This window comes from Sander vitreus, chromosome 11 (assembly GCF_031162955.1).
Source record: "Sander vitreus isolate 19-12246 chromosome 11, sanVit1, whole genome shotgun sequence".
Taxonomy (NCBI): domain Eukaryota; kingdom Metazoa; phylum Chordata; class Actinopteri; order Perciformes; family Percidae; genus Sander; species Sander vitreus.
Genome location: NC_135865.1, coordinates 3147675 through 3169105, shown reverse-complemented (window position 1 = coordinate 3169105; position 21431 = coordinate 3147675). Strand labels below are relative to the sequence as shown.

General features: G+C 40.7%; 2 protein-coding genes across 2 annotated transcripts in view; one reads left to right on the top strand and one right to left on the bottom strand.

The window, feature by feature from the left end:
• The window catches only part of LOC144525797 (inactive dipeptidyl peptidase 10-like), a 90907-nt gene extending 89093 nt beyond the window's left edge, over positions 1-1814 (top strand). Inside the window, exons 27-28 of the mRNA XM_078262862.1 lie at positions 541-614; positions 1677-1814. Of these exons, the coding sequence (XP_078118988.1) occupies positions 541-614; positions 1677-1814 (212 nt within the window). The remainder of the gene's footprint in view (positions 1-540; positions 615-1676) is intronic.
• A 7044-nt stretch (positions 1815-8858) lies between these two features.
• Positions 8859-21431, bottom strand: part of dpp10 (dipeptidyl peptidase like 10) — a 129834-nt gene continuing 117261 nt past the window's right edge. The window contains exons 17-26 of the mRNA XM_078263073.1: positions 21031-21075; positions 17092-17190; positions 16932-17001; positions 15950-16144; positions 14602-14656; positions 14249-14348; positions 12713-12771; positions 11433-11505; positions 11064-11137; positions 8859-9153 (exon numbers count right to left, since the gene is read on the bottom strand). Of these exons, the coding sequence (XP_078119199.1) occupies positions 9016-9153; positions 11064-11137; positions 11433-11505; positions 12713-12771; positions 14249-14348; positions 14602-14656; positions 15950-16144; positions 16932-17001; positions 17092-17190; positions 21031-21075 (908 nt within the window). The 3' untranslated portion in view covers positions 8859-9015. The remainder of the gene's footprint in view (positions 9154-11063; positions 11138-11432; positions 11506-12712; positions 12772-14248; positions 14349-14601; positions 14657-15949; positions 16145-16931; positions 17002-17091; positions 17191-21030; positions 21076-21431) is intronic.

Below are 21431 nucleotides of genomic sequence, written 5' to 3'. Positions count from 1 at the left end.
AAAATTACACCACCCAAACTAGCAGCCGGTCCGACAGGCAGTGACATGTTGCTGTTCCTAACGCTAGATTTGGATTATCATAGACGCTAGCAGAGCAACACAGGACAGAAAATAAACACAGCAGAGACCACAGGGAGATGGGACCTCTATGTTTAACTATTTATCTTTAAATGTTACAGTTACAGCTGAAAATGACAACAGCAGTAAACAAGTTTGCCAATTTCCCAGATCTCTGCAATTCAAATCAATGGCCATTTGTCTACCCGGAAGTTATTGTTGTGTTAGCGCAACGTCATGGTGATTTCGGTCTTTTGGTTGGTTGAAATGGCAATCCTATACTTGTTGTTAACTCCACCTGGTCTCAACTATGTGGTCCCACTACAAAATCTAACATTCCATTCCATTACATTGTTGCAAAATATTATCTGCTGGGCACAATTCATTTTACATGAAACTCCCAGCTGTGGAAGTGTAATGGACTGAGTAGCTGTTGTGTCAGGCTGGGATGAATTTTCATTTGAGTTATCTGTTCTTTTTCAGCCACTGTTCATTTCCAGCATTCTGCTGAGCTAGTCAAACTGCTGTCTGCGTTGAATGTTAACTACACTCTCCAGGTAACTGCTACCATTTCTTCTCTGAGAGCTTTTCATTTCATAACAAGAAGAGAGCTTGATGTTCTGTTTATGGATCAAACAAGCCACCTGCTAGTCGTATGGTTTAAAGAGGAACTAAAAGGTGAAAGCTTCCTGTCTAGGGCTGGGTAACAATATTACTTCCATCTTCCAACAATACTTTTTCAGCTGAAATGTGTGCTATGAAAACACACAGAGAATGTCTGATTTGTGATCTTGCTATCTCATTGTTGGATCAGATAGTTCCTGATTTTAATCAGGACTTGGAAATTTTATTCAGGAAAAGTTCTTGTACAGACAACACTTAACATTTGATACATTTGGGTTTCAAACGATTTGTGTAGTTTCTCAAAGTAGGTAATAAAATCATGTTTTTTAGATTAAGTATTGCATTGTCGCAATAAAAAAAAAGAAAAAACATTGTGAAAGATACCTTGCCCTAATCCTGACCTCTTGAGTATGAATTAGATGTGAAGATCAATAGCACTCTCATGTCTGTACAGTAAATATGTAGCTGGAGCCAGCGGCCAGTTAGCGGCCTTAGCATAAAAAACGGAAACAGGAACCAGCTAGCCTGGCTATGTACAAATGTAACATAAACCGGGACCAGTAACTTCCTGGAGTCTCCACTGGTTGCCTGCCAACTGTTTGTGTCCAAGAAATAGTTGAGAACGAAACGGCGGGAACGAAAATATATTTGTTTTCATACTATTGTATGTTTTTCTTCATAACATGTTAATTGGTGAGCTTTAGGTGTGCTAGTAGACATATTTTGTTACCATTGGACAGAGCCAGGCCGACTGTTTCCACTCATTGTGCTAAGCTAAGCTAATCGTCTGCTGGCTCCAGCTACATATATAGCATAGTGACGCAAGAGTGATAACATTCTTCCAACTCTCGGCAAGAAAGTGAATACACATATTTCCCAAAATGAAGGTTTTAAAAAGTACTTGTGATACTGCCGTGTGGTGTCACTGATGTGACATTTACAATGCAAACATATTTGAATAATTAATGACACTCTTTCTCTTCCCTGCTGCCTAGATTTTCCCAGATGAAGGACACAATATGGCCGCCACCAAAAGCCAACACTACATGCTGCATTCAGTGCTCACCTTCTTCAAGCTCTGCTTCGAGGAAAAGCAGGTCGTCGACCCGAAGACATCTAAAGAGGTCGACTAGCCTGCAGAGTCTCCTGGGATGACAGTTTTGGGAAGAGTGAAGAGTGTAGCAACTGAGCCAACAAAGAGAGAGCATGTTTTCCTGAAGGGCTGCTGTCTGTAAACCACTCCAAAGGGTCAGCATGTGACATACGTAGCATTACATTTGCTAGGAGCAGCGTGGTGATTCCCGGGTTGTGATGATCAGTCTGTGGATTTGAAAAGATGGTTGTATTGTCGCTGTATTCTAATGCTTCAGATTATACTTATCGTTTGTAATGTTTTTATTATATTCTGAGTACAAACTTCAGGGAATCAAAGAAACTTGTATTTTTCCATTTAAGAGCAAAATTTTTGCGGACTGCTGTAATCGACTGTGAATATTTCTATTTGCTGCAAAAGGAACAATTTAACTTAACTTGGGAGATCATATCACTAAACAGTTTTTGCAGGTGCCTTTACCTCATTACAGGCATCACAGCCAACACAGTGTTCATAGACCTACCATAATGTCTAATTAGATAGTGAATATTAAACATTGTAAGCACTGAGGATTACCAGAGCATCTGCATCTCCAGTAATGGTTTAGTGATTCCTCATTGGACTAAAAAACTATTGCCATATGGTGATTTTAATCACATCCCGGTAACCATCATGTAAAACGTCAGACCCACTGGGTTTATTACTTATCTTTTTCATATTTTCACATGTAAATAATAGTGAAAAATAAGGTAAATTAACCTTAAGGGTTTTATTTCAACCAAATCAGAGTAGTGAATGTTGGAACAGTGGACTAATGGACCACTTCCCAAAATATTGTTCCATTTAGTAATTTTAATAGGGTTCCCATTTAAGAATACCTGTGCTGGTCAGTCAAGATAAACCCTGTCTGGAGAGTGTATGTGGGTATTTTTTTAACCCCCGCCTCGGTGATATTTACAGCAACATTTACCTGCAGTTTTTCAGTGAACTCGCTGGTCCTTGTGTAATTTAAATCCCCACTTCCCAATGTTTGTATGCGTGAAGAGCTGCTCAGAGTGAAATTTGACTTTTGTGTGAAATCAAAGTCAAAACTGACCTGATAGATGGAAGCATGATAACACAAACACATGGCATATTGATGACAGAGAGAATGAAAGCCATTAGGAGAGCAAGATCCTATACACACAATGAAATGTACAGGTACTGCTATTCTCTTTTGAGCTTTAGTTTTCTTGCCAATATTTGTTCATACAGTATTTTGGCCAATTGGCAGCATTAAAAGAATGGCGAATTAGATATTAGAGGTTACTTTTTGCAATGAATGCACAGACAACTATCACTGGATTACTTTGATACTGAAGGAACTTCAACTACAAGTTCTGAAGAGCCTTTTTGCTATGATTTCTAAGCAGATTTATGGATGTTTATTCCCATTATTATTCTAAATTATGACTCTAAGAAGGGCCTCACTGTGGAGGCTTTTAGCAGTCTCTATTGGCTTTGGTCCTGCTGAATGCCCATGTCTATTATGTATATTAAAGAATTGTTAGACTTTATGGAGATCAGATCATAAACTACATTGCAGGAATACTAATTGGTATTCCTTTTAATGAATATGTCAAATTAAAGATGGATTTATGGATGTATGCTCTTTTCACAATAACACTGGATTATTCACTGTTACACGTATTGTTTAACATCCCAAGTTGTGAAAAGGGTTTTAAATGGGCAAGAAAATGGAGAAACTTAGCTTTTATTAATACCAGTGTATTCTGTACAGCGTGCTTTGTCCATAACCAGACTCCTGTAATACTGTATGATCACCATATCCTTCCTTGAGTAGGATGTAGCAAACCCGATCATTTTCTGACCATGATCCTGTGCTGCTTTCACTTCTGCACTTGCTTGACCTGGTCAAACTGCATATGATTCTGTCATACATACTGACACATTTATATGCTGAAATAAATTGTTAAACAAGACAGCGTTGCATCTGTGCGTGGCATTGTTTGCTGTTGTGCTTAGAGTACGGAGCAAGGAAATGAGAATTTCCTTTAAAACTATCTGATACAACATACCCAATCTTGATTTAAAAGTTCTGAAGGTTCACCGGTGACAACATTACTCTTCAAATGACGCTTTAATGGAATAGATAAACATGGATCCCAAAGCAGCAGAGTGTCTAAGCGTTGTATTAGATTGCCAGAACTATCTCAACAGCGCTGTGGAGGAAGGTCTGGCTACACTACAGGTACATTCCAGGATAGGAGAAAAACACGCTCTGGGTTGTTTGCATTTCTTTAAACCAATCACAATCGTCTTTGGTGGTGTTAAGTTCCGGACGCAGCGACCGTGTCTCTGCAAAATAGTCTTGGGAACGAACTTGTTTTGGTGGAACATTTGCACCGCGCAAAAGAAAACGAAGTTAAATGAAGTTAATTATTCACACAATACAGTAACGTGAGTTTTTTAAATGAGCTGGATACATGGTTAAACCTCATTGGCTCTTACCAGTGTGTAACAGTCCTAAAACGTCCCAGTTAGAGAGTAAATGCTGTAAACATATTCTTTGTAAATCTTTACAATCATTCCCCCAAAGAACCAAGCAGGCCTGCCTTGTTGTATGATCCAAATGTTCTTCAAAACTTTCTATTTTCAGCGTGTAGCTTGCTAGCTCGAAGTTTGTTGTTTTCCGAAGATAACGGAGTTAGAGAACACGAATTTCGGAAGGTGAGGGACATCCAGGCCGTGAGCCACGCGCGGGAAGTCAGGCAAGTATCCTGGAAATGTACTTCCGTTGATCTAGACTATGTATTAGATGACTATTTAGAAGAAGAAAAAAAATAAATAAAGGAAATTACCACCAGAACCAAGATGCTTTACACAGGTTTGGTGCTATAATGTCAAACCGGTCTCACTGAAAAAGAAACAATAAGAGTCTTTGACGATCAGACCCCATTGTGACATCATATTTTGAGGGAGTCGTGATGCTGAGCTTACAGGAATACTCCCCTGATGGCGTCTATACACTGGTGGTGGTGGTGGTGAATAGGTAAAGATCTGGATGGATGAGATTTGGAGGATGAATTCTGTCCTCAGTGGAACTAACTGAGAATACTGGTTGTGATGGAGACCGGAGGTGAACGGGGTGGGGATCTAACACTGAAATGACAGTTGACAGCAGGAGAGAAAACTTTAAAAGCAGCGAGATGATTGGCTCACAGAGGTTGTGATTGAGTTGGAAGCTGCTTCCAGTCCTTATGTAGTCTAAGACAAGCTACACACATCTTGAATCCATCTCTGTACGTGACATCTCACTTACAGAAAGACAACAAATAAGTGTATGTCGAAGTGCTGAAGTATTCCGCATTAAACTGCGACAGTGTATCTATTCTGCTGGAAGCTAAGAGAGGTACAAACAGATGCAGTTAAAAAAACATCACATACTGAAATATTCTATAATTGGCTCAGTCTTCAGGTATTCACTGGAAGTTGCTCTCTCATGAGATGTGCATTGCCCTATCCAACATTAACACAATTACTACGATTTAATATTTTAGCTGCAACAAAGCAGTTTTGACTCTATAGAAAAAAAATCCTGTTGATAACAACATTAGCCTATACTGTATGATCGCTTCAGTTTAACATCTGCCCAAGGGACAGCAGTTGAAATATAACCTTTTAACAGTTACAGTGTTGATCAATGTGCTCTGTCCTTGTAGAAATATTGATTGCCTTGTTATTGGGCCATGGCATTAATATACATAAACATTTTGTATGGCAAACAAACAGAATAGAGCAGTGTTGTGACATGACAGACAGAAGACTGCTTCATCAACCAGCACATCCAAGCTTCATACTTATCCTACAGACAGAGAGAGGTCAACATCTAACTAATAGCAGGAGAGAAAATACGCATATTTTCCCAAAATATGCTTAAATAGATTCATTCTGCCTTAACAATCAATCTACAACTGTAAATAGAGAGAAGGCGATTTCTGAAGAAATGTCAATGAGTTAATGCTGGCTTTAAAGGCTTTAAAAGTTGAATAATGCCCATAATATATGCAAGATGTGGAATATTTTACTGTTTGTTGAAAAGCTGATGCTAAACTGGATTGGTAGTTTTAAAAGTTGAATAATAACCATAATGTACGAACGATGCGGAACATTGTAAGGTTTGAATAAAGTTTCTAGCTGAAAGTATGAATGAGTAAATGCATGAAAAGGTGTGGGAATGTTTTAATTCTGAGCATTCTGTCCATTTATATAAATTTTAAGATTTTCCCAGAAAATGTGGAATGTTTCTGAGAGTATGAAAGGTAGGAATGATATAAAGTATTAGCCTTTTTTTCTTTAGCTGAATAAAGTTTCTAGGTTGGGAAATGAGAAATGATTTGACTGCCAAAATACCCAGTGGAATAACAATAAAGATTTAGAAGAACATACACACCCAAATATTCTATCTGCAAATTTCACCTGCATCTTTGCATTACACTGGTCCTTTGGGGTATTTGATATTATTAGCACACACTTTGCTTAGTCTTTATGATAATGTTGTTTATATCATGGTCTGGGTGAATACTCGATTCTGATTGGCTGCAGGGTGTCCATAAAAAAGTGATGTAGGACACCTACTAAAGGAGTTTCGGTGAAACTGACTGTTTACTGTTCTAAACGTTATCTCACATCCCGTTCACTGTTCAGGTCGCTACTTCAGGCTGCCACCGACAGTAACATTACACATCGCGGATAAAACTGTTCGCAAAAGTTTGGGGACAATGACATGGCTGGATAGCCAGCTTGTCTTGATGTTAAACATACTGTACTTTTTTTTTGTACATAATGCCAACTGTACACAATGTTATTGACTTTGGATCTTGCTAGCATAGCGTATCTGGCTCGTAGCTGAGCTGAAGGGTTCTAGGAGCTGAGCGGACTATATAAATATCTCCTGTTGCTAAGGGTGGCGAGTCGGATCTAAGGTCCTTTCTATTCCCTGGAGCCGTGAACAACGTTTGCATTGCATAAGAACCTTATGGGATGGGAATGATTGTTCTAGGTATTAGCCAAACCCTCAGGCATAACCAGGGAAACAGAGTTATTGTTTGGAAAAACTTTAGATTTGGATTGTAAAACGTATTAAAATGTGAATTAATGTTTAAAAAATATATATATATTTGGCAAGTGACCATGTTGTAAGCGGGTTAACACCCTTCGAGGTGTCCATTGTCAGGTATTAATGAACTTCGGCGGTGAACCGTCCTCCGTTGTGGGTCAGACAGTTCACGCCTCGTCGGCTATTAATACTTGACAATGGACACCTCGTCGGGCATTAACCCTTATGTATGTATGACGAATAAAACGTTAATGAAAACCTAGACAATAATACTGTTCCTAAGAAGAGTTTGATTGTTTTCTCTCAAAACACAACAAAAACTGAAACTGAAAAATTAAAATATCAAAGTGTTGATAAAAGGCACATTTGTTGATTGATGACTTTAGATCTTTCAGATTTAAGAGTTTCAGTCCCTCAGCAAAGTTTCTGCTCGGCCATTGAGTGCAGGCACTGATTAATGCATGCAGGCAGTGTTGCAGCAGATAACTCTAAACAAGCAGATTTTCATGTTCATGTCCTAAGGCCATGACAGAATACCTCTACTGTTTAATGTGAGCCCCAAGGTAAAAAACAAACAAAACACATAACATATTAAATTAAAATCTCAAACAATCAATACTGCAAACAAATGTAGCTGATTTGGTTCTCTGCTCTAATGTGTGCTCTATCAGCAAAACTCATTTTTCATAGTCTTTTTATTTATTTATAATCACCACTATAGGACAATCACAATAACCCCAAAAGCTCAACCCTGCCCTTTCCATTTTAAAACAGCAAAAAGAACAAGAACAAGCATTACAAAATCCATCCTAAGAAGAAAATCAACAGCTGAAAGGAAAACAGAAAAAAATGTACAAGACATCCAGGTCAAATCGATCCATCGCCAAAGACTAAACTATCTATGAGATCTGACATCTCAAAAATATATTTATGTACACACTCTGCTGTATTGTACTGTACAAAATGTGACAACACTTGACACATTCCCTGTAGACATGCAAACACCTTACTTGACACTGTAAAATTGTCCATCTTAGTACACCCATTTTCATTAGTATCCACTGCAGTTAATTATTCTTTTCTTGAAATAACAGAAGATCCAGAAATAAGGAAAATGTGTCTGAATCAGGTGGAGCCACGCTGAAAATCATCTCACACCCTTTTAGAGATTTTAAGACAACAAGATTTAATGACATTTTTGGATGGAAAAGTTGCAGTGTGGCCTGAAACTACTGTATGACCAATATCCATTATCTTCATATATAATTCATAACTTATTCATGACCATACAGCTGACAACGTGTTGTAACTGATACTAAACTGACTGCAGTGCTGTTTCTTGTGTACCTGAGTTGACATAGGTTAACATGACACTGCTATTGGATGATTACCACTGCCAGCAAGTAATATTACAGTATGTTGAACCTCATAAGGCATTGTACATGTCTACACAAGACCCCTGTCCAATAAAGTGTGACTTATAAAGACCGTTTTCATTTAGGGCAGGCGATGGCGGAGGGTTTCAGCAGGAAATAGCACTTATTCAGGATTGTCTCTGTTGTGGTGAAGTTGCGTGACTTAACGTTTTTCACAGCCAGTCTGGAGCATTTCCTTGTGCAACAATACAACAACCAAAAGAGAGGTGAGATCTAAAGTGTACATCTGTGTTCTTTTCCTCCCAAGTGCTACCACAAAGGAGACTAACTTGGAAAATTTGAGTGAAGCTGCGAGAGAAAAAAGAACCATGCACTTGTGGATGACTACAGCCCAGAGAGCCTGCAAAAGATGGAGGCAGTCTTCTGTGCGCTTTGTGAAGAAACGGAGCGTCCCAAAACTGAAATAAGTTTATGCTAGAGGGCAGTTCCCGCCTCAAGTCCTGGCGTCACTGTTGTGTCCTTCAGCTATGTTTTTAACACACTTACACGCACGCACGCACACACGCACACACACACACACGCACACACGCACGCACGCACACACACGCACACACACACACACACACACACACACACACACAGCAGCTCTAACCCACCAAACACTTGGTCCAAACGTGAAAGGCCTTGACAGATTTTAGCAAAGTTCTTTAAGCTCTGCCCAAGGTCTGACCCTCAACACCTCCCGCCTACTCCTCCTCCTCTTCTTCCTCATCAGGCACCGGTAGTAACTCCTCCTTAAGACACTCCCTGTAGAAGCTGGTCAGTGTCGCGTAGAGGTGCTGGCGACTCTGCTGAGACAAGAAATGGCCCTCATCTGGGTAGATCTGGTGGGTAAAACATAAGTAAATTAGTGGACAGAGGTTTGAAGACATACAGAGTAGGATCAGGGGGGATGGGAGGCAGATGGGATATGGGACATGTGCTAGCTTTTATAGTTAAAGGGTCCAGGTGAGCTGTGCCCATCTTCTTCATGTGCTTTTTAAACAAAAGTGTAGGATCCATCATTTCACACAGACAGGAGATCATCGAGGTACAAACTAAATAACAATGGCCCTAGTATGGAGCCTTGTGGGACTCCCGTAGTACAGGCCTTTGGCGATGTTATTTACCCAAACACACTGGGTGCGATCTGAAAGATTTGCCATCTTTTTTGTATACTGGACTTACACCATTTCAGAACACAGGGAAATGAACATCAACTCATCCAACTGTCTTTTACTTTTGAATTTGATAAGAATAAAGCAGACATGGCATTGTGGGTGGGCCTAACAGGCCTGGGCCCACCCACTTGTACAATTGGCCCATCCTAAATAACTGGGAGAACATATTTTTTCTTTCTTCTTTACTTTCTTCCTCTTTCTTAACGCCACACTCTGTCTTGTTAAAAGTCTATCTAGCTCATCCAGCAGACAATCTCTCTCTCTCTCTCTCTCTCTCTCTCCCTTCAGTGAATCAACTTATATGATGGATCATCAACATGATAGAGAAGCTACGTTTCATCTTTGCACGACTTTAGCAATGTGCGGCTTGTAATAAATACTAACTGTTGTGGGTAAGTAATGAGCTATCTCAGTATTGAAAATATGTATAGAGTGTCATAGTCAACCAGGCATGTTTTTTGCTTTCCACAGCATATCAGTCATTTCTGTTTTAGTGAGACTACCAGTCGGAAACCGTCAAAGGAAGGCAAACAATATTAACTTTTGTAATTAAAAGGGCCAGCCAAAATTACTTTGGCCCAAAATTGAAATCCTGGTGCCGTGTCTGGAATAAAGTCCTTTTACTTAACTTAGACTAATCAATAAATTCAAAATGTAGGCTATTGCAGTTGTATCATTATTTACAACCACATGAAAGTGGAATTCTCTAATAAATAATTTGCAACCACAAGGCTCTCATTTTGAGGGATCCCATTTATCTTAAGTTCTGTTGCTCCACACTTGTAACTTTGTTTGATAGACTCTTATATAGCAGTTGCCAAACGCCCACATCTGTAGACCAAATAGATTTCTTTCAAGGATGCATCTCGTCTTCAATAAATGCCAGAGGATGTAATTCAGCCAAGGTAATGTCTGTTTTCTATTGTGCTTCTGGGGCACAACTTTATGAGCTGCTTAAAGGAGTGTTACAAGGTCATTACAAGTGTGCACACAATCTGTACCACAGCGGACTGGCGTGAGGTTTGGGAGATTTCCAAATGGCCAGTCCATCACAGGCCGAACCGGCCTGGGGTCATATTTCAATTTTAGATGTCAGTTACAGGCGGGCGTATTATAACAGGTGACAGTATGGCCCTCAGCCTTTACATGGGCCGGCCTGGTGCTCACATCTGAAGAAAGCGAAAAATGGAGCTCTGGCCCAGCCATCAGACTGGGCTATTTAATACTGTCAATTTAGTGGGGGGATGGGAGCGGCCGAACAAACCCCCTCCCAACTTGGACTGCTCTGCGTTTTGTTAAAACTCTCTATTTGTCTTTTACTTTGTTGAGATGATACACCGTCTCGCCTTATTTGTGTAAACCTGCAGGTTTTAGGACATTGCAGACCGGCATATTGCAGGGAGTTGCAAGTTTCTACTTGTCTCATTGCAAATCTTTGGTCTGAACTGGGCTTAAATATATTATTTACATTATTTTGCATGTGTGGCATTGTACAAAACATGCATTTCCATCACTGTTTTGTAAAGTGCAGTATGGAGGATGTGCCATGGTGTTTTTGTCTCTGCGATACTCACCTGCATTGAGTAGTTTGCTCCAACTTTCACAAGGTTCTTGATGAGCTCAGCAGTATGCTGGAAGTGGATGTTGGCTGGGAATAAAAAAACATGTCAGCAAGACTTAAACTGAATTCTAACTGGGAAAACAAAAAGATAATCAGATTCTGCATGATGAAAATATCTCAACAAATATGACATGCATGGTTAAGCAGCGAATATTTTCCCCTGGAAATCCCAGCATCAATTTAGATAACCAATTTTTGCTTTTATCTTTTGAGTAAAAACCATTTGACTCATTACGTTCTAGGATTGCATGCTTCTTTGTGCTCAGCAGAGATACATTACATATACAGTATCTTAATTATATCACAGTTTATTTCCTCTTACCATCTGCTGTGCCATGCACTAGCATCAGTGTCTGCTCCCTAAGTGCTTGAACGTTCTGCAGCACACTGGAAAACTGCGAGGAAATCAGAAATAATAGATCGATAGATATGCTAAATGGCATTGAAGAAAGCTATAAAAAGACAGAAGTATGATCAAATGAAAGCTGTTAGCATTATATCCTGATAACATGTATACACAACCAGTCAGATTTGTCCAATATGAGATTTTCAAGTGATAAAGAATCTCACATTGACACTATTTTCTATGCTTGGAATATCACTGCAAATTGTGAGGAAAAAGATGTAAAACCAAGGCTACATGCTATGTCGTCCACACAAGCGTTTTAGCTCCAGTAGCAGAACTAATCTCCGTCCACATTAACACGTCTGACGACAGTATATCACGTAACCATTTGCATACACTGGGCATGTGCATGCTGGTGTAAACAGGAAGCAGATTGTCAGACATCAAAATCATAGATGTATAAGTTGAAAATACAGAAAATACTTTGGAAAAAGAACAACAACGGTGAAAAGTAAGAGCAGGGATTTATTATATTAAACTGACGACGAGGTGGAACTGTTACTGAAAAGGTATGTAAGCCAACCTAACTAAGACTAAGACTGACTGACTTGCGTCGTTGTTTCCAAAGGTCTCCGTTTGGGTCCGTCCAGACTACATAGCAACCCCGGAATTTTCAAACCAAAACGGGGGCAGCAGTGTTTAAAAATGTCTTTGTTTTAGGGGCTCATCAGCGCTGGAGGACTGTGGACTTGAGCTGTGAGCGTTGCAAAAGATATTAGTTTTTAAACCAAAACGTAGTAGTATTGATGAAGCCCAAGTCTGCAGACAGGAAATGCAAAGCTGCAGTATACTGAAAGCAGTGAATTTGATGTGCTTGCAAAAAACACTTTTGTTCTACCCCAATGCCTCTTTCCTATCGCTGTGGAAAACACCTCTGATACTCTAGCTAAACAGCTTGTCTGTGCAGAAGCCCTGAGAGAGCCAGGCAACCTTTTTGCAGCAGCTTATAAAAAAACCTCCGGCATGTGATCTAACATACTGGTGCACACAGTTACCAAAGAGAGATGAGTGACAAAATCCTACGGAGCATGAAAAAGACACAGGATGAGGTGAAGCATCGCTGCCTCTGACTTTGATAGCAGCATTCAGTAACTGTGGGAGCTTAACTGGAGGTGTGTCACTGATGTTTCGGCAAGCTGCTTTCCAAGATCAACAGCAAACAAGTGTGGGGGTGGAGGGAGGTAGTAAACATGTACCTGATATCTGCTGTCATCCCGTAATGGCATGCCAAGGTATCGCTCGGAGAACGCTGATGCTGTGCAAATGAGAAGTGATACAGTGTAAACAGTGTCACCGGTAGACATTGAATCAGCTGCTGCTTATTACCTAAACAAAGTGGAGTTCCTGTCATCCTGAGCCCAAAAACAATGCTTCCAGTGAGGAGAAAATAACACCTTGTGTGTGTCCTCTGTGACATCTTAAGCCTAGTATAGAACGCTCTTTAATATGGTCTTTAGATGTGGTGCTAAAAGCTGAGATTCACCCATAGACTGTAAAAATAGCGGAGGTAGCAGCAGTAGTCTCGCATTGCCAGACCTTCTTCCACAGCGCTCCGTAGGAAGAGGGTCTGGCTAGTCCATACAGCATTTCGGGATGGGAGTAAAACATGCTCTGGTTTATTGACATTTATTTAGACCAATCACAATCGTCTTGGGCGGTGCTAAGCGCCGGAGCTAGCTGTCTGGATTTACCCTGCAGAGATCTGAGGAGCAGTTAACCATAGTCCTCATACATCCACCGGAGTTTAGAATGCCAACACAAAGAAAGCGGAAGGAAACAGACATCCGGCCGAAATCAGGGACATCCGGCGGAATTTCTGGCCAATCCCGGGGATGAAACATCGTCGATATAGACTATAGCAGCAGTAACATTACCCCATGGTTTGTGGTGTATGGAAGCCTCGAGTTTGGCATTTCAGCCATCGCCATCTTGATTTTTGGAAACCGGACAAGGCAATTTTTGGACGAGAGGGCGGAGCTGGGGAGGGTGACGCGACCAAGCCAGTGGTTATTTATGGTGGCAACAGCGCAAACGCTAAGCTAAACGCTACAGAGGGAAAGTTGACGCTTTCCAACCCTTCTGAAGCGAGTCATGCAGCAGAGATTTACTGGCAGTTAAACACAGTCCTCCGGGTACTTCCGCCTTTCAACTGCATATACGGCAGTACAGAAAATCTTAACTGTGATGAAGTGAAAACACACAGTGCCATGGTTAGCATTGCTAAACCACTGTCTTGATTGACAGGTCGGCGTGTAGCCACGCCCCTAAAGCATCCCCTGCTTTATCGTCTATTTTAAAATAAGTGGAACCATAATTTACAAAATGAACATTATGCTGTGTTGAAGAAGACTTGAAACTAGTAATTGAGGCCATAAAAATGTTTACTGAGGTAGTAAATCAAGGCAGAAATAGGGTCATTTGGAGCCACTGGAGTCGCCCCCTACTGGAAATTAGATAGAATGCAGCTTTAAGGCACTTCAGCATTTGCTTCATTTTTCAGGCCCAGAAAGCTTTGTCTATTATTTTAACCTCACTGTTATGGCAGGGGTGAACCGATTCTTTACGGACAGAAAATCTTTAGTTTACTCCCCGCGCTAACATGCCATTAGTTTCTGTACTTGAATGTTTTACTGATTCTTCGGACTCGCCAGATTGCAAATATGGAGACAGAAATCAGAGTGTCAATTCAACGCAAACATGATGCAGGATTGATGGAGGGATTCTGTACTCACCATAGAGTTTCCAGTCTGTCACTGGGGACATCGCACATGCACATTTGAAGAGGCTGTCAGTAGACTTGAGCATCATTAATGTTATGTACGCTCCATAACCCTGAGCAGACACATACAAACATTTATGGAACTTTGATGATTACATCTTTAAAGTTGTGAAATTCACTGGAAATTCAACCTCCTGATACTTGCAAAAAAAAAAAGGAGACCTGCTTTAAGTGGAATAAAAAAAACTAAAAAAAACATGTAACATGACAGCAATTATATTTTTGGTAAAATAATATGCTTATGGGAAATATTGACTGAGCATGAATTCATTTTACATCTAATTATAGACAGGAACATTGGCTCACCTTTCCAAACACTGCTATCCGTGTCCGATCAATATATGGAAATTTCATCATGAATCTGGAAATAAAAGCAGATACCATAAATGAGCTAAGGATAACACATTCATATTATCTGATTCCAAAATAGCAGAGTGTTATAGGGTAGACATGATCAATCTTATTTCATTTCATGACTTGTTAATATTTTTAATTCACTGTGCTCTGTATATTTGTACTTAAATTTGGGAAGTTGTGTCGCAAGTCTTTCAGCAATCGCTTCGGTTGGAATTACGGAGAATTAGTGTGTGCAAATCATCTGGTTGAAAAAGACTGATACCCAACATCAGTAATGTTTGCTAATTAATGCAAAGTAATGATCAAATGTATTATGATGAGACCGATTTGATTGAATTAAGGTCACTCTAAGCTCTGTGACACTCCGCTGTAGCTCGAGGTTAGTACAGTAGAAGCGAACTGGGGCTCTAAGGAGCAAACGTCAGAGTAAAAAACGCTCTTTGCTAAAACTGAAAAAGACACATTTATCGAATGACTCACTCCTACCTACAGCAAAGTGTTAAATAACCTTCCAGAGCATCTCACACGTGATCATGTTATTAATCATACAGTATGTATGGTGTGTGAGGAATCAAGTTTAATCTACACCTGCCCCATTGCTCATGCTGGGAAAACATCTCAGTAATACAGTATTCTGCAAAAGCTGGTATATGATTGTACTGTACAATCTTAAAAAGTAAATTGAATGTGTGTGAGGGCTTTAATGTATTGAGTCGCAATTAACAAATTAAAAGGAACAACACATAACCTATGAAATAATAGGAAATTGGCTGATAATTGGCTGGAAATGAAAAGAAAACCAACTGGAGCATGGAGAAACATTTGCAGCTGGTAGACGAGGGACATCACAGCAGAGGAAACACATAACAAGCGGAATGTAGTACCACATTGACAAGTGCGGACAATTAAGGTGCATGAAAAGAGACTGCAAACAAAAGCAATGCCAGCTTTAGTCCTCTTGTTTGCACATCCAAGGAATGAAAAAACTGTGTAAATTTCAATCAAAAGTCTGTTTGGAGATAACAGCTAAGAAGAAAGCAGCAGCTGTGACATGATAAGACATAAAACCACCATGTTTTCAATTATGCACATTGTTTCCGATCACATTGTTCATCCTGACCGGTGCTGTGCTGTACAGTCACTCCAAAACATGACGTTCAAAGTTAATCTGTATATATGTAACCATTATGAAGCTCTCCTTCAGGGGATTTGCATGCGTTTTTAAGAGGATTTCGTTAAATGTGTAGAGAAAAAAAAAAAAGACGCTTTAAAGAATAAAGCGAATTTGATGACGTACTCTACTGCTGCGACCTGATCCTGAACATCAACAGTCCCCAGTCTCTGGTGAACGTCGTGCAGGACCCTCTGACCCTGGAAGCCGCTGCCCCGGCCGTCCAGACGAGCCACGATGACGCTGTCCGAGCTGACCAGCACAGAGTCCCAGCTCAGAGAGAAGAGGTCAGACACAGCCTGGCCACCAGGGGCGCTGTCACTGAACACCGCACAGAACATACACATAAAGAAACCTCAGAGAATCCTCACCACAGGCAAAATCAAACTAATGGAGCTGAAAGCAATCAATCAATAGGACTTTTGTGAATTTGTAATTTTTTGTTTTGTTTTAGAAGATTTGTTTTAGGAGAGCTTCTCCAATAGCTTGATTAACGATTGGTCTTTGTAAAACAACTAGTGATGCCCAAATGAAACTTCATGAAGCTTTGTGAACCATTTTATGAGTTTTCTAAACTCAGTAGATGGCGCTCTTGTTTAAAGAAAAAGGCTCAAGGAATGACAATTTAGACATAGAGTGGGCTCAGAAAATAAAGAAGAAGGTTTCATGAAACTTCATGAAGCTTCATTTGGCCATTGCTTTAAATAATGTAACTCATGATTGCTTAGTTACTTTAATTTGAAAGGATAAGGCTGTTATCTTTCTTATTGTCAACAAATCCCATTAGAGACCAAAACCAGCAATCCGTCTTTCAATAATTTCCAACTTCCAATCCACTTTCACTCAGCCCCAAGTACATAGTTTCCTACTGAAGACATACATTTTTTTTTAAACTGCTAACAAACATACAGTTCCATTGTTTGGAACTGTATCACATGGGTAAGTAGGCGGGGGTGGAGAGAAAAATACTCAGGGAATCGCCGATCGTGCTCCTGATTTGATAAATGTCTAAATCAAAAGCTAATTCTGGTCGGTTGTCGATAGAATTGATCAGTATGCATTTCTGACATATTCTGCGGTATATTGTGTCATTACAAATGGTACGTACATCAACAACAGCAGTCCATAGTGACGGGACTCAGAGAAGTCTGGTGGATAGGAGATCTTCAATGGTAAATCTGTAAAAAGAAAAAAAAGGAAAATAAATGGTATCACAAATTTATCTGTAATTCACAGTAACAGTATGGAAACCAATATATAGTTCTCACCAAAATGTTCTATCTGAACAATTCTAAAGTCAGTCATCTGGATCCTTTTCCAATTCAAGGCAGCCTTCAGCAAAGAGTTGTTCCCAAGGATGTAGTAATCTGTAAAGATGAGGAAAATGTGAATGATGGAGCCCAAACATTGCTGCCAATAATCAAGGTGTCGCTGCATACAAATGACCCATATTAGCATGAGGCCTTGTCTTCAGAGCCTGTGATATAATGAGATGAGATGGAAGGTGTAGGTAAGAAGGATGAGATCTGAGTCTCGTGGATCGTTTCTGACATTGTTTCATTCTGTGGTCAATTTAAATGGTTTGGTGAGATGAATACATTCCTGGATTCCATCTCTTTGGAGTTTAACTGCTGCAAGTGAAAGAGCTAGTACTAAATTGCAATACGTGATGAGATGGTAATATGAAATATGCAATCAAAAATTATAGTAAATCACGTTTTTTTTTTACTTGTTTTGGGGATTTGTAAAAATCGTAAAAGCTGGATATAGTTTGTGATTTGGGAAAGGAAACTAAATCATTTGCTGCTGACCCTAATTCAAGCCATCATAATGATGGTCATTTGTACTACTGTTAAATTTGGATGACCACAAAAAGAATCCTGTCAAAAGGTTCCACTTCTAAAAGGCATTTTACACACAGCAGCTTGCTCGTTTTGGCTGCAAAAACAGGAGCCCCTCCACATGTAATAAACAATGACCCTCTGGTATTTTTCCATTCAAGCCATCTGAGAAGCAGCTAAATGAAATGGAATTCATCCAGCACTTCTAATGGAAAACCCAAAATCAATAGACGCCTCATTATGAAACCGCCACGGGTCTTGAGTTCCCAGCTGTGGATGGAGGGCCTATCCAAATAACTCTTGGCAAATTGCTTGCCTTTCTGCAGCACAGCTGTTCAATTTTTAGAGGAAAAAATCTTCTGATAGACATACTGGTATGGATAAGAAGAAGCAGCATCTGTGTACTGAAAAGAAGGAACAAATCCAGATTTGTTGACCCGAATCAACCCTAAATGCTGTTGGCTCAGACATAATGCAATTTTCAAAAAGGAAAACTCATCAACCCCCATTCAAGTTTTGCCTTCACTATTGTTTTTAATATAGACTCAGATCTTGGCTTTAGCAACCCCATCGATGCAATCACAGTCGTTTATACTAAAAAACAAGACACACAAATTTGAGGATCCATGTGCAGTACGGTGACAAGTAGTTTTAGTTTATTTTAGTTTCAAAGCCTTATTCAACAACCTAAAGAAATCCGCAGATCCCTAACCCTACCCCAAAAACATCTCTTCTATTAAAGTCATTTTAGCAGCTTGACCTGTTGTGCTAACAAACAGTAGCCAGAGCCATAATGCCTGTTTTAGGTGGCTTTTTTGTATTTACTTCCAGCCAGACTCAGAGACAAGAGTTTGAAATGATTCAAGTACAATCACGTTTGTAGGGAAAGCTGTAGAAGCTCACGCAGACACCCCCCCTCCTCATTTCCCCAAATCTCTACAGCTGAATTGGCGAGTGCAAAGTTGGCATGACCCTTAAAGCCACAATATATAAGCCACACATTTACAGGAAACACACCAGGTCAAAATTAACTGGAATTATCCTTTAAAGGTCCCATATAACAAGTGATATTGATTTTTCATTATAAAGCAAAAACAATAAAAGTATTAGGAGGGGGGCTTAAAGAGACAGGAGCTAAAACTGAGCCTTTCAGACAGAGGGTGAATACAGGTATATTCAGGCAGACAGCATGAAAACATGTTCTAGTAGAAACACAAAATAAAAGTATGAACCTGAAGTGAGCATCATACAGTATGTCCCCTTAAATGCCAGGATCAGGCTACACAAATTCAGCCCGATTTTGACGCGACAGACACGTCGCAGACACACTTTCATGGCGTTTTCACACTGACAGCCTTTAGTTCGGTTGAATCGAACTAGAGTTTGTTTGCCCCGCTGGTACGGTTCGTTTGGGCAGGTGAGAACGCGGCAATCAAACTCTGGTGCGCACTAAAAGTGGACCAAACAAGCGTACCGAGACCTGCTTGAAGAGGTGGTCTCGGTACGCTTTCAATCGAACTCTGGAGCGGTTCGTTTGTGGTGAGAACGTGATCCGTACTCGAACCGCACCAACTATATGTACTCCGCAAGTCTGAGCTAAATGTCTCCTGTAGTCAGGTGTGTTTAGCAATCTGCGATGCAGCAGAGCAGCAAACTGTAGCAGCTTGCAGTGTTTCTATCACAGAAACAGACTGTAGTCAAGCTTGCCGTCCGTCACTCGTATCTCTGTGTTCAAACCAGCTGCTGCTAAAATTGGAGACAGACGCCAGCACAGCAGAGCCAAGTCTCGGTGACCACAGCACACGTAGTCACGTCTCTTGCGAAACAATGTCTGATAATTTTAATGAAATGAGCTGGTTTGACCACTAGACCAGAACACAGGACCTTCTTCCTGTATTTACTTTCTTGTTCCCGCCCCCAGACATATCCGACCAATAAGAGGGCTGGACGTTCTTGCCGGATTTGTAATGACACGTTTTGGTAGGCTTGGATTTTTCCAGGTGTGAAACCAAACCAAACCGAACCGACCGAGGGCAAAATCGCTCCAACTTTACTAACTCACCAACTGATTCGGACCAAAGCAAATGAACCACAGCTGTGAAAACGCCCTCAGAGTCCTGCCCAATTATGAGGGTCCGGACCGACGAATGCAGAAATTCTAGCATGCCAGTATGTTTTGTCTTCTTCCGCTTAGCGCGACATATTCTACGCCGTGTTTCTTGACATTGACCAATAGGAGGAGAGAGTGCCCTCCACCAACAGGACGAGAGAGTGCTGAGAGAGTTTGGAAAGCGGTCTCTTATTTTATATGAGTTTATAGTTAGTATAGGTAGTATATAGTTCACCGAAATGTGTTTCTGAAAATAGAGAGATAGGCTATGCAGTTCAGATCGACAACGGTCAGTTTAAAAGATTTTCGTGAGTTATTGAAAGGCGTTGAGCCGAGCCGGCCGCCCCGCTTCTCCAAAGTCCCTGCAATGCTACCAGAATGCATTGCACGGCTGCTCACATAGACAATGAATTGGAAGCGTAGGAAACAACACCCACCAGCCGTAGTTGACAACTGCTTGTCCCACACCTCCCCAACGACCTAGGAACTTGCGCGTGATCTTGACGACAGTACGCGTTTATCGGTCGGGGGCTGGTCGCTGTCATACTTGTAGTGTTGCCACTCTATCGTCCAAGACAGACCAAGAATGTATGGCACTATGTCTGTCTAGACTAGTCTGACATAGTGACTGCCGTGAAAGACAGAAACATTATGTAGTCTGATCCTGGCATACGATGGTCATCACATACCAGTCATTTCAACACGTTCTCACACCCATCTCACTTTAGCGCTTTAAGTAAAAGCGCTTTGGCGGGACTATTGCCGTCCCTTTTGACGCAGTTATGTTAAGGAAAAGGTCGTGGGTGGGCTTACGGTTCCGTGACACACGGGAACTACAGGACAGTTGGGTTTAGCAAAAGGTCGTGGGTGGGCTTACGGTTCCATGACACACGGGAACTACAGGACGGTTGGGTTAAGGAAAAGGTCGTGGGTGGGCGTATGGTTCCGTGACACATCGGAGGAAAGAAAAAAACGACTATAGCTAGCGTGACAAGCAGGACGCGAATCCCGCTCTCCTGGGTGAAAGTCCTGTGTTTGACCCATCCACCCCCCCAACCAACCAACCAACCTCGCCCTTACATACTACTCTCTAAATCCTATCTAACTGCTGCTCTCCCTGGTGGGTTACACAAACACGCTGAAAGACGCCTTTTCGTCGCATTAGACGCTGACAGCCACTGTCCAAACGTCCTTATTTTACGAGTTCGGAATGAGAACGGGTTGGTCATTACCAAAAGATTAAATGGATCCCTTACTTGAATTATTGAGGCTGTGTAAGATCACAGTTGGGGCTCCAGGACCTGAAAGGAAAAATAAAAGCTTGTGAGTGTAATTTAAACGTTACTCTGTAATTCTCACTGCAGGATGATGTTTGCTATGCAGATAGTGAAGGACGATTTAAAATGATCGAGTAAAAACGTCTTCAAACATTGCAAATAGAATTATTCTGTGTGACAAAGTTGCTCCTGTAAAGCAGCTACACAAAAGTTGAATGCAGGCAGCCGTCTTGTTTTCCCGATTTTTCCGCTCACTTAACCTGTATCAATTAGGGGTTAAAGGTCACAAACATTACCTCACTAATATCATTAGACTGTCACATTAAGTCAGTTCCTTTTAACATCCTTTTGTAAAAATAATTAGTCAGCGAGGTCAGTTT